This window comes from Miniopterus natalensis, chromosome 14 (genome assembly GCF_054644295.1).
Source record: "Miniopterus natalensis isolate mMinNat1 chromosome 14, mMinNat1.hap1, whole genome shotgun sequence".
NCBI lineage: Eukaryota > Metazoa > Chordata > Mammalia > Chiroptera > Miniopteridae > Miniopterus > Miniopterus natalensis.
The window spans coordinates 42,322,824-42,340,445 of NC_142094.1; the positions used below are offsets into that span (position 1 = coordinate 42,322,824).

General features: G+C 39.0%; 1 protein-coding gene across 3 annotated transcripts in view; it reads right to left on the bottom strand.

Moving 5' to 3' along the window:
* Positions 1-17,622, bottom strand: part of ERLIN1 (ER lipid raft associated 1) — a 37,346-nt gene extending 19,724 nt beyond the window's left edge. Inside the window, exons 1-7 of one of the 3 annotated variants that reach the window (XM_016219992.2) lie at positions 17,531-17,622; positions 17,140-17,263; positions 15,298-15,379; positions 11,421-11,467; positions 9,306-9,367; positions 6,671-6,796; positions 4,629-4,702 (exon numbers count right to left, since the gene is read on the bottom strand). In XM_016219992.2, the coding sequence (XP_016075478.1) occupies positions 4,629-4,702; positions 6,671-6,796; positions 9,306-9,367; positions 11,421-11,467; positions 15,298-15,379; positions 17,140-17,252 (504 nt within the window). In that variant the 5' untranslated portion in view covers positions 17,253-17,263; positions 17,531-17,622. The other 2 variants (XM_087824503.1, XM_087824502.1) reach the window with 2 other exon arrangements.

Consider the following 17,622-nt stretch of genomic DNA (forward strand, 5'->3'; position numbering starts at 1 on the left):
TAGAGATTAAATAAAACCATTAACAAGGATAATGCAGAGGAGAAACAAGATGGCGGCATAGGTAACAGCTGTACCCACAACCACATAAAATTTACAGCTAAAATACAGAACAACCATCACTCAGAACCTCCTGAAATCTAGCTGAACAGAAGCCCTACAACCAGGGAACTGAAGAAGCACCGAGACTGATAGGAGGGCCTAAATCCTGGTGCTGCAGTTTAAACCCGGGAGGGTCATCTCGGTGGTGGAGGTTTCCTGGAGGAGTGAGGGGTCCCAGCCCCACATCAGGCCCCCAGCACAGGGGACCAGAGCTGGGAAGAGACGTCCCCACAACTTCAGGGTGTGAAAACCAGCGGGGACTGTCGCTGAGGGTCACGAAGGCTGAGGGAATCCCAGGCAGCTCCTCTTAAAGCACCCTCGCATGGACGCACTCAGATGCACTCCTTCTAAGCCCCAGCGCCAGGTGGTGGTGGATTGAAAGGAACCTGGTACATTTAGGGAGGAACTAACTTGCCTGAAATTGGTGCAAGAGGTGGAGGAGTAGCTTTGTCTGAGACAGAAGAGCTGGCAGAGGCCATTGCTTCTTTGGCGAGCCCTCCCCCCACAGAGCCAGTAGGTAGGCACCATATTTGAATCTTCAGCACCTGACTCACACCTTTGGCCCTGCCCCGGTGATTCCCGGAGGCCCCACCCCTCCCTACCTGCAAGCTCATCCAAGCCATTTCCAGGGGCTTTTCTGTGCAAGTGATCTCTCGAGCCTCATGCTTAGGACTTTCCTAAAATCTCTCAAACAAGCAGCAGCGTGCCCCATATGGCTTGATAAGTGGCCCTAGGCCTGGCACTAGTGGCGGTCTTCATTGGCTCATAGCTTGGCCTCTCCTGGACACCTCCAAGCTCAGCACAAGTAGCAACTACGGTTTGCTGTATAGCTCATGCTGGGTGGCCCTGGGCAAGGCATTGGCAGAGGATGACTTTGCACTTCCCAGGAGGCCCCAGAGACAGTGCACCTGGTGGTAAGACTTGACCGCACTGGATTACAACCCTACCACATCCACGAGTGACACACTCAAGGGGCTCATTTGGCAAACACCAAAGCTCCTCTGAAGTAAATCCTGCTCCCCAGGGGTGTCTCCAGCACAGCAGCTCTTTGGCTGTAGTTGCACTGGCCCTCACAGCCAATTGGCCTGGGGGACAATTCCTCCCAGTGACGCCAACAGCAACCAAGGCTCAACTACAACAGGACAGTGCACATGGTCAACACAGGGGAGCACCTAGAAGGCCCAGCTCAGGTGACTGGAAAGGCTGAGCCACTGGACCCTACAGGACACTTACTACACAAAACCACTCTACAAACTCCAGGAGATATAGCTCTACCTAATACACAGAAACAAAGACCTGGAAGGAGCCAAAATGTGGAGGTCAAGAAACATGTCACAAAGGAAAGAACAGAAGAAATCTCTAGAAAAGGAACTAAATGAAATAGAACCAAGCAAGTGAACAGATACAGAGTTCAGAACTTTGGTTATAAGGATGCTTAAGGATATTAGTAAGACTATTATGAAAACAAGTGAGACCATCGACGATGACCTCATAAAATACCTATCAGAAATGAAGGCTACACAAACTGAAATGAAGAATAATTTACAGGGTAGAGGATGTTGAGAATCAAATCAGCAATTTGGAACATGAGGAAACAAAAAACACCCAACCAGAAGAGCAAAAAGAAAAAAGAATCCAGAAATATGAAGATAGTATAAGGAGTCTCTGGCACAACTTCAAGTGGCCCAACATTCATATTATTGGGGTGCCAGAAGGAGAAGAAAGACAGTGAGAAATTGAAAACCCATTTGGAAAAATAATTACAGAAAACTTCCTCTTCCTGGGGAAAGAAATAGACTTACAAGTCCAGGAAGCACAGAGAGTCCCAAACAAGAGGAACCCAAAGAGGCTCACAGCAAGACATATCATAATTAAAATGCCAAAGGTTAAAGACAAAGAGAGAATCTTAAAAGCAGCAAGAGAAAAGCAGTTAGTTTTCTACAAGGGAGCACCCATACAACTGTCAGCTGATTTCTCGACAGAAACTTTGCAGGCCAGAAGGGAGTGGAAAGAAATATTCAAAGTGATGAAAAGGAAGAACCTACAACCAAGATTACTCTACCCAGCAAAGCTATCCTTTAGAATTGCAGGTCAGATAAAGAGCTTCTCAGACAAGGAAAAGCTAAAGGAGTTCATCACCACCAGACTAGTACTACATGAAATGCTGAAGGGTCTTCTTTAAGAAGCAGCTAATGAACAAAAGAATCTGACAAATTAAATGGATCCAGAGACATTGATGCATGCAACAGACAATCATATTTTAGAGGGCAGAGGGAAGGGGGGTGAGGGGTGGGAGGAGATTAACCAAAGAAGTTATATGCACATATACATAACCCATGGACACGGACAATGATGGGGTGAAGGCCTGGGGAGGGGGTGGGAAGGAGGTGGAGAGGGTCAATTGGGGGGGGGAAAATGGGACACCTGTAGTGCTTTCAACAATAAAGATAAATTAGAAAACAAACAAAAAACAGTGATAATGCGGCAAATCTTTATTTATGACTTGAAAAGATGCTTATATATACTGTAAGTGAAAGAAAGCAGCTATAGCATGATTCTACTTTAGTTTAACATTATTTATACTTTTAAACAAACATGTTCCTCTAGATTAAAAAGAATCTGGGAAGATACAATAAACTCTTATCTCTGCATAGTAAGATTACTGGTTAATTTCACTTTGTTATTCATCTTTTTCCTAAATATCTATTTTTTTTACAACATAGTGTATAACATGTGTGTATAAAAATACCCAGAATATACTAAGTATTACTACAAATCAATAAGAAAAAAATCCAATAGATAAATGGGAAACTGAGAGAGGAGAGTAGGAATGACAAAAATAAATAAATCAAAAGATGCTCAAGCTCATTTAATAACTAAGGAAATGCAAATCAAAGAGAGAGAGAACCTCACATCTATCCATTTAGCAAAAATTAACATGTCTGATTGCTTCAGATCTGGTGAGGTTGTAGAGAAACAAGTATACACACATACTACTGGTAAGAACGTAGAATTGTACAGCCACTTCGAAAGATAATTTGTACATACAAGGAGATGTGTCAGGAATGTTCACTGCATTATTGCTTACTGACAGAAAAAAATAAAAGAAAGAAACACTAGCGAAATGGTTATGTAATAAAAGACAAGGAATTCTAGGCAGCTGTTAAAAAGAATAAGCTACATCTCCAAGCAACACCTGTGCAGAATCTAAGAATCTGTGGCAGTCACATTTATTATCTTTAAACATGAAAAGCTACTCCAGCCACAACTAAATGTACAACCAATAGGATTTTGCAAAGTTAGCTCTGAACATTTCAAATGACCCCTTAACTTTGGTGGCTCCCCCTCAGGCACCCATCAGAGATAATGGCACAATATGAATGAGGACAGGCAAAACTCTAGCCATCTTTCCAGTGTTGTTTATGAGATAACACACGATCACTCACAGTGAATGCACACTCTCAGTAGCAATGCAACACTTGAGACATGTGACACCAAACAAAGCTTTATCTTTAGCTGCAGTAATGTTCACCACAAGGATCAACTGATCTCCTAGAAACTCTGAGAAATGATATTGGAGAAGCCATATTACCACTTCTCAGGTAATCCAGATCCAGGACCATGGCTTTCAAATGTTACTGATCATAACCACAGTAAGAAACACATTTTACAGTGACACCCAATATAAACACCTATCCACATACTTATGTAAAACAAAAATTTCACAGAATGACTTAAACTTACTAGATGGCATGCACTGATTTCCTATTCAATTCCATTTTACTTTAAATGCTGGTCATTACCCACTAAAACTGATTTTAGAACCCACTATGGATTTCAACCCATTCTGAAAAAAATATTGACCCAAAAAAGCAGGCATATAACCTCTCACCATTCTATCTCCCAATGCTGCAGCCCGCTGCCGCCACCACCACTGCCACCATTAATTTCATCTGCTGCCTTGCTTTTAACTCAGGCCATCCCACCCACTTGAAATACCTTCTTTACTCCTTTCCCCTCTATAAATCCTATTAATTACAGATCTATCTAAAATCCTGACTCAATCACAGTTGTTTCTAGGAAGACTCTCTTGAAAGAGTTCAGACTCTCTGAACTCTTATAGCAATAATAATCCAATTTGTCTGTCAATTAATACTTCAGGAAATCTTTGTCTAGAATTATTATTTAAATCTTATACTTGAAATCCTTTTTCACAATCCTACTGAGGGCAAGGACTACTCTTACACTGATGTATAATCATTATTTTATCTTAGTAATGCCTCACACGTAGCAGTATGTGGATTTTATTTCCTTGTAATAGCCTCAACTTCTCTGTTCCCTCTAATAGTTCATGATAAGCTATAAGAGTATTTTATTTCGGCAGAGGCCTAAAGTCAAACTGAGGAAGGTGTCCTATGAATTACCACAGCACTTTGATTAAATAACTGCAGAATAAACAGTCTAATGAAAGGCCCATTAAATTCAAAGCTCTCAAAATTCCCAGAGAATTTCTCAAGAAAAAGGCTTACCTGTATAGTGAGGCCTGGTGCCAGGACGTTTAAATCTTTCTGCAGAGCTTGCTTCAGGTTTTCATCTATTTGATCTGTTTTTGAAGCCAAAAGGAACAGCTCTCATGACATTCAAAAATTTATTTTTACACCATATTAATATTGAAACAAAACCAATCATTATTAGACCTAAAGCTTCCATGGTACTATTCTTCCATAGAGCTTCACACATATATAAAAACAAATGTATATATATATTCTATATATGTTTAGTTTTCCTTTTGTGTGGGAGAAAATGTGAGGAATTATCAAAGAAATCAAGTTGATCCAATAAATAGAGAATCTAAGTTTCCAATATCAATTCAGTGTTGTTACTTAACACATGTCCTGATTCTATTAAAAAAGTTCTTTGCCCAGCTAGGCATGGCTCAGCGGTTGAGCATGGACCTAGGATCCAGGAGATTGCGGTTTGATTCCCGGTCAGGGCACATGCCCCGGTTGCTGGCTCGATCCCCAGTCGGGGGTGTGCAGGAGGCAGCCAATCAATGATGACTCTCTCATCATTGATGTTTCAACTCTCTCTCTCCCTCTCCCTTCCTCTCTCTGAAATCAATAAAGATATATTAAAAATTAAAAAAAAAATTTTAATAAAAAATAAATTAAAAAATTCCTATCTTCAGTCAGTCTTTACCCCAAATCCTCAAATAACTAAATTTCATTTTCATGGATCTCTGCCTATTATTTTGGATTTAAAAATAGAAAGGACATGGGGGGTGGGGGAGAGGCTCACAGGAAGGACTTTGCAGCACACAAAAATGGACAATAAATAATAAAGATGTTACTTCACTTGGCCTTATAACTAATGAATTTTCGATCCACATCAACAGTACTTTTACCATTATTAAAAAGACAGGTGACGAGACAAATCAGGACAGTTTTCTCATAAACTATCCCAAGAGTTGTCAATCATCAAGGAATCAATTGGTAGATTTCTAAACTGATTAACCATCCCTATACCTGCCTCTAAGAAATTCACTAGGAATTCCAGGAAGAAAAAGTGAGCAGCCAATAGCAACAACCCAACCCCTAGACAGAGTTTTCACTATTATAAATGAAAAGTAATTTGTACAAAAAAAGAGTAAATATAGGAGGCCTGAAGCTGCCATCCTTAGAAAGGCCTGTTTACCAGTTGGCCCTTGGCTTGTCAACTGGGAACTTGGATTCAGAGAGGATTCCCACCAATCCCAGAATTGGTAAGAATGACTCACTGTGCCTAAATTGTTTATACAAACAATGTATAAACATCTGCTTTATGCCAAACATCTGCTTTTCTTCTGGGAGTCTGGAATTTTGATATGCACCAGGCAGAAGGGGCCTACATGACCAGTCCCCCAAAAAAATCCTGGGCAGTGAATCTCTAATGAGCTTCCCTAAGTAGACAACACTTCACATGTGTTGTCACTATTCAGTGCTGGCGTAATTAAGCGTATCCTGCTTGACTCCACTGGGAGAACACTCTTGAAAGCTTGTGCCTCGTTTCCTTCAGACTTCACCCATGTGCCTTTTCCTTTTGCTGATTTTGCTTTGCATTCTTTTGCTGTAATACATCTTAGCTAAGAGTACAACTATATACTGAGTCCTGTTAGTCCTTCCAGCAAATAAATCAAAGGTGGAGGTGGATCTTGGGAAACTCCAAGACGCAGACTTCTAAATTTCCCCAAATTATCTATTAAAATAGAAATAAAGCTAATTTTTAGTAAGTTATCACAGTAAAAACAGAACACAGTCTGTTAGTGATGATCTTTTTCTAGTCTCCACTAAGTTATATATTACATACTTCAGAAAATGGTTATTCTTAAAACACCTTGTCTGAGTAACTAGTTAATTTAATCATAAGAAATTTAAGCTTAAGATAAAGAATATTTTAAAGACAGCTGCTCTATTATAAATTCAGAAGGAATGCTCACATAGCATGTTTACTAATGTTATTAGAACGTCCATAAATGAGTTGAACAAGATTTCCAACTGGTTACTTACGTATTCAAAACAAGTAAGACACTTACCAAACAATTCAATGTAAACTTCTTGAAGTGTGTGGGCGCTGCAAAACTGGTTCAGCTCATGGTGGATTTTATTGAAGATTAAGGTCTTGTCATAGTCTGCCGTGTAGTTCCTCACAATATCAAACACTGAAGGAGAGAGGTAGAGTCCATGTTTACCCATGCATCTTCTAATTCAGCCAAGGTAAAAGTTACACAGATATAATACATATGTGGAAAAGTGCCAACAAAACAGTGAAAACAATGAAACACAACTCACAAACCTTGATATGTTCCTTGTGCTCAATTTTCCAGATATTACTGCATTTGTAATTTTAATAGGCATATTTCGAATTCCATACTAAGAAGAGTAGACATATCTTGGAGGTAATAAGGAACTGAAAGTTTTCAGGCAAGGGCATGATACAATCAGATTTGTACTTTGGCAGCAGTATGAAGATGAATTGTGAGGCACAAAGATCAGAGGCAGGACAGTGTAAGGTAATTACATATGGCAAAGCAAAAGTTTAGCTAAGTGGTAGAGGGCTTGAACTACTTGAGGAACAGTGAGAATAAAAGAAGGAAGCAGCTGCAAAAGACCATTTTCAAAAAGGCAGTTTTTAAAGGCTGTTAAAAAAAGACATCAGACTAGAAGGGAAAGAAGCAAACATTTACTGGGTCAGGCTTTATGTCAGGCAATTTACATACATAAGTATTCAATTCTCACAAAAAAATCTAATTGAGGAAACTGAGAAACAGAGAATTTCAGAAATGTGCCTAAGGGCACATACTAAACCATACCTGTACCTGTGCTTTAACTATTAAAACATGGGGGTTGGGGTTGGGTGAGAAAGGTGAAGGGATTAAGAAGTACAAACTGGAAGTTACAGAATAGTCATCAGGATGTAAATTACAGCATAGGGAATACAGTCAACAATATTCTAATAACTATGTATGATGTCAGATAGGCACTAGATTTATCAAGGTGATAATTTCATAACATATATAAATGTCTAATCACTGGGTTGGAAACCTGAAACTAATATTGTACATTAACTGTAATTGAAAAGTAAAAAATTAAAAAACAGCAACATGCTGCTACCTTCCCTTCAAACCCAAAGACGTGCTCCACTGGCCTTCCCTTGATAATAGGCCATCAATAAATACTTGCTGACTAATTCATTTGCTTGGTCATTTCCAAATGAATTGGTAATCCAATAGCTTCCTCTTTATCTCTGGCCACAAAACAGCAACCTCCCCTTCTTCTATTTTCCCAATCATAATCCATTCCACTGATTTGTTACCAGGGAAAGTAGATGAAAAAGACAAGGAAAATAGTTAATCACTGAAAAACATAATCCAAATCTACTTGGCTGTAATACAGCTTGCTCTCTGCTCTAAATCCTTTTGCTCTTTGTGCCTGTTCAGTGACATGAAATTCAGTATGACCTTACATTCCAATACATATTTGGTATCATGTCTCCTTAAGGCATAAGTTCCAACTTCACCTTTTTAATTTTTTTCCAAACACAGTATCCTGTACAAATTAGGCATGCCAATTTTAGTAATAAGGATAAAGATAAAATAGCAGATCTTTCCACTGAAAGCAGGGTCTTGAAGAGACCCATGTATACCCACATTCATAGCAGCACTATTCACAATGGCTAAAGGGTGGAGGCAACTCAAGTGGCCATGATGAATGATGGATAAACAAAATGTGGTATATACATACAATGGAATATTATTCAGCCTTAAAAAGGATATCCTGATATATGTTACAACATGGATGAACCTTGAACATTATGCTAAGTGAAATAAGCCAACCATTAAAAGACAATCGTATGATTCCACTTCTATAAGGTACTTAGAGCAGTCAGAATCAGAGACAGAAAGTAGAATGACAGTTGCCAGGGGTTGAAGAGAAGAGAAAATGGGGAGTTATTGTTCAATGGATATAGAGTTTCATTTTGCAAGACGAAAAGAGTTATAAAGATGGAGTTGGTGATGGCTGTGTAACAATGTGAATGTATTTAATATCACTGAACCATACACTTAAAAAATGGTTAAGATGATTTATATTATGTGTATTTTGCAACAACCAAAAACAGGGGGGAAAATCAAACAAAAAAAAGGCAGATTTTCTTCAGAACTAATTAAGTTTTTTAACAGTACCCACTCCATCTCTGGGTTTTCATCTTTTACCAAGAAAATGATTTCCCCACACGGAGGACTTTCAGATTGCTTTGCAAGTTATAGCAAATCTCACAACCAGAAAAGATTTTTCTATGGTCACAAATCAATGTGGCCTAGGAATTGAACAATTATAGATTTTTAGCATGCATTTATGATCTCTCATTCTGACTGGATAAAATGATACTTTCTAGAAATTCTAGAAATAATCAATAACTATCTTGCTCTTAAAAAAAAAAAAAAAAAAAGTAACCCATTCAGTTATAGAAAGTCAACTCTTCCCAGGACTTGTGACCTATTTCTGCCACCATTCCCTAGAAATGAAAAATATCCCAGTGATTTTTTTTTTATACATATCAGAAATAAATGAGGTCATAAGACTTTACAAGTACCTTTCTATTCCTCAGGGAATCTGTTATATATTCTCTGATTATAACTATAAAAACAACCGAACAGATCAGTACCATACCTGCATAAGGGGCCAACATATTAACCACTTCTATTCGGTCAATATAGATCATGACCCCACCACTGGGGGAAAAAAAAAGAAATGGAAAAAGTGTGAGCCAAATACAAATCTATTTTAATCCCAGATCATCAAATATAGCACATGTGATAGAAATTTATAAAGAAAATATAAAGACATACTACTGATTAAAATGACTCCACTAATTACTACTCAAATAACTCTCTATATATATACACTTAGTTCTTCTCATAACAAAGGTTCACCCCTGCAACTATTGTGATCAATTCAGCTCACATGAAGACTAAACCTATAATCTAAAGTGACTTAGCACTTTGCCCTTATTAACTGAAGCCAACAGATAAAGCAGTGCTCTTCTCAAAGTCTTCCATCAAGAAACCAAGTAGAGGTGTGGAGGCTAGCCACAGTATAAAATCTTTTGGTTTCTTACCTTATCTTAGTAATTCGTCAAGGGCTTTTACATTTTATCTGTATTTATTCTAGTATAAAAAATTTTTCCCCTTGACGTAGCCGGTTTAGCTCAGTAGTTAAAGCATCAGTCTGTGTACTGAAGGGTCCCGGGTTCGATTCTAACCAAGGGCACGTACTTCAGTTACAAGTTCTCCCCACCCTGGTGTGCAGTAGGCAACCAATCAATGTGTCTCATCTCCTTCCTTCCCTCCCTTCCTCCCTCCCTCCCTCCCTTCCTCCCTCCCTCCCTCCCTCCCTCCCTCCTTCCCTCCCTCCCTCCCCCCCCCGCCCCCCTGCCCCCTTCCTCCCTGCCTCCTTCCTCCCTCCTTCTCCCTCCCTCCTTCCCTTCCACTCTCTCTGAAAAGCGATGGAAAAAATATCCTTGGGTAAGAATTAAAAAAATAATAATTTTTTTTTCTCCTCAAGTAAAACTGTCACTCTAGAAAGACAGTGGCTTCCTATACTTTCTAGCCTACCGTGAGGGGCATGTGAACTTCAACTTGAGATACTTGAAGAGATTTTGAAAGTAAACAACTAGGCCTTCCTACCAACTTACATTTTTTCCCAATTAAAAAAAGAGTAATACATGCTTACTAAAAAAAATCTGAAAAAAATAGGAAAGTAAAAAAGATGAACATGAAATTTACCCAAAATCTCACCAGCTGCAAATTTTGAGTCATCTCTAAAGGGAATCCATAAAAGAAAGTTACAGATAGACCTAGGGAGAACTTATCACATATGTTAACTTAAAACACAGAAAACTTGATCCCTTTTAAAAAGCATTTCTGTCCTTCTATTGATGTCAAAGCTTCTTTTATACAGGCTTGTAACAGATATTTTACAAGTCATTTAAAATAGAGCACTAAAAATACCTTGAATTTTACATTCTTTTTTTGATACAATTCAATGTACTGATTATATTCTAGAAATAACTTGTGCCTTGCTTGCCTTTCTTTCCTTAAAACTCTTTGAAACTCTTTAACACAGCCATTTTCAAAGTAGGCTCCTAAGACCAGTAGTAGCATTATCATTATCTAGGAACTTCCACTAGAAATGAAAATTCTTGGGCCTCATTCCAGACCTACTGAATCAGAAACTCTAAATTAGATGGCTTTTAATACTACAGATGACAGGTTAGATGATTTCATTTTAAACTATCTGTTATTGAGCATTTACTCTTGATCAAGTGCTGGGTTAGGCACATTATATACACTAATTCTATTCCTTAGTGTAAGTGCAAGATAGGTCTTCTTACCTGATTTTTACAAATGAGGGAAGTAAGCTTAGCAAAATCAATAAAGGCATGTGTGGCAGCAAGGAGTATATGGGAACTCCCTGTACTTTCTGTTCAATTTAGCTATGAACCTAAAACTGTTCTAACAAAATATAGTTTAAAAAAATTCAAAAAAGCAGATATGGCAGTGATGACATATGAAGTTAGATCTACTGGTTCTTTTCAATAGTGCCCTAATGGCTCAAGATGGAAAGCTCCCATTTGGAGACAAGGCTTTCCTCAAATATTGCTCAAAAGAGAAATCTCCTGGAGTTATTTTCATGCCTGTTAGAAAGATGTTTAAGTGATCACAGCTTATGAACAGAAACTCCATCTAAATTAAAGGGAGGTTGGTAAGTGAGGAGAAAGCTTACCTTGTCCCACAAGGCACATTTTTAACTTCATCTGTTTGTAGGGTTGTCTGGGGAGGAAAAAATATCTCATCAATACTCAGGACACAAATCATCAAAGAACCACTGGTCCCAGATGAAAAACCTCCAGAGAACTACTGAGAGGTGTAGGAAGCTCCACTAAATTTTCAGTCACCAAAGATTAACTATCAAAGTAATTTCTTTTTGTATCCTAGTAGACATGAAAGCTTTGAGACAAAATATTTTATAGCTGATGTTTAAATCAGGATGCATTAGGAAAGTTCTAATGTTCACCCTCGCAGAGCCCTTATTTGCCTGGAGCTGGCCTGGCATTACGAACTACATGGCTTACCTACAAGGATGCTACTATGAGGACCTGTGCTCTGAACTTTGATTCTACTGCTAATATTAATGCTTATGATGAAGGTAAAAGATAACTATTATATGCAATCTTTTTCTCTGAAGCTATAGTCAATATTTCAGTTTAGGCTCTAGAAATCTTGCAAATGGTCTGTTCAATTTCCCTTTTAAAAGGGAAATTTAAAAGTGCCACCAGCAGCAATGCTTTCTTCCAGTGAACCAACAACCTGATTCTTAATTACTCTGCCCCTTTGTTTGGATCCAGAATGATTTTCTATTGCACTCTAAGGCCTCCAGATGAATACCTAATGAGTACATTCTAGACACACTGCACCTTACTAAGCATACAGCAACATATTACTTTATGGAATACAAAGGAGAATGGAAGCATGGTCCCTGTTTCCAAAGAGCTCATTATCCAACACAGGAGATAAAATCCTTACAAAGCAATCTATAACAGGTATAAAATAACAGAGTATAAACTGAATTGTTAGGTATTAAATGGCAGAGAGTAAAGTGATAGGCTGAAAAGCTCTCTGAAGTAAAGTATTTATAAGCCAAGTCTAGAGGGGGAGAAATAAGAACAGATGAGGCAGAGGAACATCTTAGGTTCAATGAATATCCTATTCATATACACAAAGTTGAGGGCAAGCCATATGTACAAGCAACAGGAAGCAGATTGGCTTGCCTGCAGCAGAAGGGGCAATACAGATGAAAGATGAAATTCTGAGAAGAGAACACGGTGACATTAGGTAGAGGGCCCTGTGTGTTCACAGGGGTTAAGGAGGGGCTTGGGCTCTCCCTAGTCTATCTTACAGACAGCCACAAAATAAACCTTTCAAAAATATGTTTTTTCCTTAATTCCTGTGCTCATATGTGATGTGGTTCTCAGTGTCTGTCACATTTAGAGGCAAGAAAAACAGTTGGGAAGCTAAAATATTAATTTATCTAGGCTGATTTTTAATAAGGCACATGGAAATTAAAAGCTGTCAACCCAGGAGAAAGGATTTAATAACAGGTTGCATATAAAATTCCAGGAGGGAAAAGAATTGAATGTAACTCTGGGATTGAGAGATAGGGTGATGGTAAACATAGTGACAAGTTTTAGGTAGAGTGAGAGAAGTTAATGAAAAGATGAGTTCAATTTACTGTATTTCCTTCAAAACGTTAACTAAATCCAATTTTAAAACATTAACCAAATTCAATTTCCATATTCTGCATCAACAAAGAAGGCTATGTCTTGTAATGTGTTCCAAAAATTCATAAAAATAAATGTTTTATGTTTCATTTGTATAAGAACAATTTCTTAAAAGGCTTTTATTAATAGAATTCTTTCTTAGAATGTTACTGTTACACATATTTAAAAAGAACATTCCTATTTAGTCACACTGGCTCCACCATTTATTTTTTTGTAAATGCAAAGTATATTTGTTGACACTAAAAACTCTTTACTAATTTCCATTTCTTGTATGATAATTTATTACAATATATGAATATATATACACTATATATTGTATTTTTATATGTGCAATTAAGCTCTAATATCTACTTAATGTTTATTATCTGTATCTCTTCTGTACATCTATCTCTGCATCAGTATGATTCAACATACTAAGCTCTAAGAAGGCAAGAGACAGATTTGCTTGGCTTTGAAAAGATCTACAGAAGTCCCCAATCTCTAAGGGTATGATGGTGCCATTTATCATTATAAACTGGGCTGTTAGTGAGGTCATGCAATTAAAACTCCTTCTTTCAAGGAGGAATAACAAGTCTGTATCAGTGAAACCATTTTTGCAAAGTCATGTAATTACTTGGTGTCAGAGCCAGAACCTAACTCTCCAGGTTTCTGGCTCCATGTTCACTACACCATACTGCTCAATTTAACAACCTTCCCAGAAATATAAATGTATTGCAATCCCTGCCTTCAAGGAGCTTAGAGATTTTCTGGAAAGAAAATACACACAAAAATTTAAAGAATATAAGACATTATTAAAAGAAATAAGACCAAGGGATAAAATTAATAATACAGACTTTCAGACCTATAGATCAGAAGAGGAATTTGCAATGAGCCTTAAGAAGGCTAGCAAGATTTAGACAGTAGAGAAGAAATGAAGGGAAAGATGGGGAGAGGCGAGGTGACGCCATGAACCAAGGCAAGAATGAGTAAGATAGGGAAAACAACATGGAAATAAGTCTGACTAAAGGAAGAACACATTTCACTTCAACAGATACAAATTCTTGCCCTAAGCCATCTAAAAACAAATTGGAAGGAGACCTGGAGGATTTAAGTATTCATAATGAAACTCTCACTTAGCAAGAAGCCACGGCTTAAATTACCAGATTAAATATATTAAATTTTCCTCAGTCCTGAGAAATTAGCAGATAGCAGACAAACTTCTGAATCCAAAGATTTATGATCACATTGAGTTTACAAAAGTAGTCACAATCTAATACTATTTTGTCATATCAAAAGATACTTACTAAGTGTCTCTTATGGCCAAGACACTTCTCAATGATAAAATGCTACTTCAAATATTCTGGAATGTTATGAAAATAGAACATTCCTGCCCTAGCCAGTGTGTTGGCTTGAGCAACAAAGGGTCATGGGTTCGATTCCGGGTCAAGTGCACATACCTGGGATGCAGGTTCGATTCCCTGCCCCAGTCAGGTCTCGTGTCGAAGGTAACCAATCAATGTGTCTCTCTCACATCAATGTTTCTCTCCCTCTCTTCCCCTCCCTCCATCCCTTCCATTCTCTCTAAAAATCAATGGAAAAAATATCCTCAGGTGAAGATTAACAACAGCAAAATAACAGAACATTCCCTAATGTTCCACATAAAATTGTGCTTAATGTTCCAGGCAAAAATGTGAGGGAGAAAAGCTGTGTATAAAAATTTAGATCCGCCTGGTCAGCATGGCTCATAGGTTGAGCGTCGACCTATGATCCAGAAGATCAGAGTTTGATTCTTGGTCAGGGCACATGCCCGGGTTGCGGGCTCAATCCCTAGCCGGGGGCGTGCAGGAAGCAGCCGATCAATGACTCTCATCACTGATGTTTCTATCTCTCTCTCTCCCACTCCCTTCCTCTCTCTGAAAGTCAATAATTTTTTTTTTTTTTTAAAATTCAGATCTTCCGTGTTAACAGTAGTCCAGGAGCTTGCCTCAAAAGAAACTAAACAGTTCTAAACCAAGTAATCACTGGTTTGTATATCTAGCTATGTTCTGAAGTAATGCTTTTGACAGCAGCAAAAGAAAACCTGCTACATACCACTATACAGATATGAGAAGTCAGTTCTTCTAAGTTGCCTAGCTCTTACTTCTAACATACTTCACCAGAGTGAGGTGTTTCAAAATCATAACCTGTGCTATGACAACTGTACTCTATACTTTAACTCTTGCATTTAAGTAAATACCACCACTTGCTTAAGCAATAAGGAAATCTATCTCCACCCATAAATGTGGCAACTGTTCCTGTCACACCTGTCTATCCAGTATAGGGGCTTCCCTAGAAATCACTCACCTGCACAGATCTGAATGTGGTAATGAAAGGCAACATGATATGATAGCCTGGTCCACTGGGGCTAGTTAGTAAAGCTCCTCCCCTGCAAAAAGATGTTTCAAATTGACAAGATTATAAAGAGAGAAATTCTCTTTCCAAATCTAAAATGCTGTAATAAGTATTCACTCTTACTCATGCTATTGACCTATTAAAGCCTCACTAATATGAATTACTCGTCATAAACAACTGCTGGTCCCTAAAATATCTGCCACAGCTAAGAAGGTGAAAAAAAATCACATTAAACTGCTGTTACACTTTGTTTCATAAGCTGGACCGACCATACCTCTGGGTCTCCAGCATTGCTCGCAGGTACAAAGGATTTTCATTGATTTTTAACTGTCTGAAAAATACTTGTGAAAAAAATTCTAATGGCTCTTAGTTGCTATATTTTAACTGTGCATAACATGAGCCAGTTCAAAATATAATGCACTTAATCACCAGGTTGAAAAAGAAAACACAAACTTTCAAGGAAGGAGAACATTTTTGAGGCTCAAGATTCTTTTAATCTCTAAGGCAATTAAAATACTGGGTGCATAAAGTTTATTTAAAAAAACAAAACCAAAAATTAGATGGAAAGATAAAGGGTGAGAGAATAAGAATAAAAATAGAGAGATTATAACTGTGGACTTGTTCACCAAATTCTGGAATGTGAGAACTATGACAGCACATCTTGGAAATCATAAAAAAAGAGGCATTTGGGGGGCAAATATACAAAAGAAGTCCTATTTTACACAGTGAAGAGTACCTTCATAGAACTTCGCTTTCTATGTGAAAATATAAGTAGGTTTGCAAAGAATTCATAGCAAATAACTAAGAAAAGATAAACAGAAGTCTACCCCTAATTCTTTGAGAACCATACCTTGAAAAGTTCCTTCCTTGATTTTACCACTAGGAAGACAATGCTGAACTTGATGGAAATATGGACTTATCTGTCATTTTTTATGCTAGACCTCTATCTAAGACATATCACTAAAATGGCACTTGAAACTAGTGCTTCACTGGGAAGACTGCTTCTAAGACTCAGGATGGATTTAAAAGTAGAAATATCACTTTTGGAGGATGATGGAAACAAGCAAAAAGTTGAAGCCTTTTCAAGTACATCATTATCGCAATTTCTCCAGGTTGTTCTCTCTCTGTCTAGGTCAAAAGGAACTGGTGGTACCATGTTGAAGAAAAAGCTATTTGAGCTCAACTAGAGAGCAACACATTCCACACCATTCCTTTCCTCATCCTGAAAAGAAAGGGGCGGGGGGACACGGGGGGACACAACAACCCTATGTTTATGTGTCTCCAGGTCCAGGAACATAACAATTGTCATGGTCATCATGTTTTGGCCTTAAAAGCCAAAACCAGACACTAGGTGCTGTTAAAAGAAAAAAGAAAAAAATCTAAAGAACCATCACAAATAGGACCAGAGTTTCTAAAGAGCATAAAAAGCTCAAACTGAAAGCCTGTAGAGCTGTATGGAATACAACGATTTACCCATCTCTTCAGTTACAGGTGGACTGACCACAGCCTGCCTTCATTTTTTCTACAAATAATTGAGCTTACAATGAATAACTATAGGGACTCAACGTTTGCACAAAATATACATAGCACTAAAATTGTCCAACACCTGCAGGGTTCTCTGCAAAAGCCTGCCTTGGCGCCCACAGTCTCCCTGCAGCTGGGACGAAAATCGCTGCCCAGTACAGGAGAGGGCTCCCCCGACGCTGCAGAGGGAGTAACTTCCTAGACGCCGCTCTACCGGGCGTCCTCCTCCTACCTGCTCCAGAACCTGCGCTGGCTGCACACGCGGCTCACCTGTAGTACACAGCCAGGTGTCCTTCCTCGATCTTGTGGATGGAGGCGTAGAGGACGACGACCACCAGACCCACCACTGTAGCCACCAGAACCCGGACCTGAGTCATATTCATCCTTGTTTCTCCTGAATAAGGGAGGAAAAGACCCTCAGCCCCGTAAGAGACAGGCCTACCCTGCACGGTTTCCACCCTCCGCGTCCAGACAGCTGGCTCCCTTCCGCACGCCGAGCCGCGGAGTCCCGTGCCCCTTTGCCCTCATTCATTCCTCCTCGCAGAACCCGTTCACCCCTCGGTAACCCCTCAGCCGAAGGCGCCCCGCGGGCCGCCCGTGCTCGGTGAGCGTCGTGACACCCCCTCTCTCAATGGCTGCTCCCCGGGCAGACGGTACTAACTAAGTCGGGGGTCCAGCCGCAGGGTCCGAAGGGAGGCCGACCCCTCCACCGCGCCTCGCGGATCAGTGACGCATCGCCCCCGCCCGCACGTG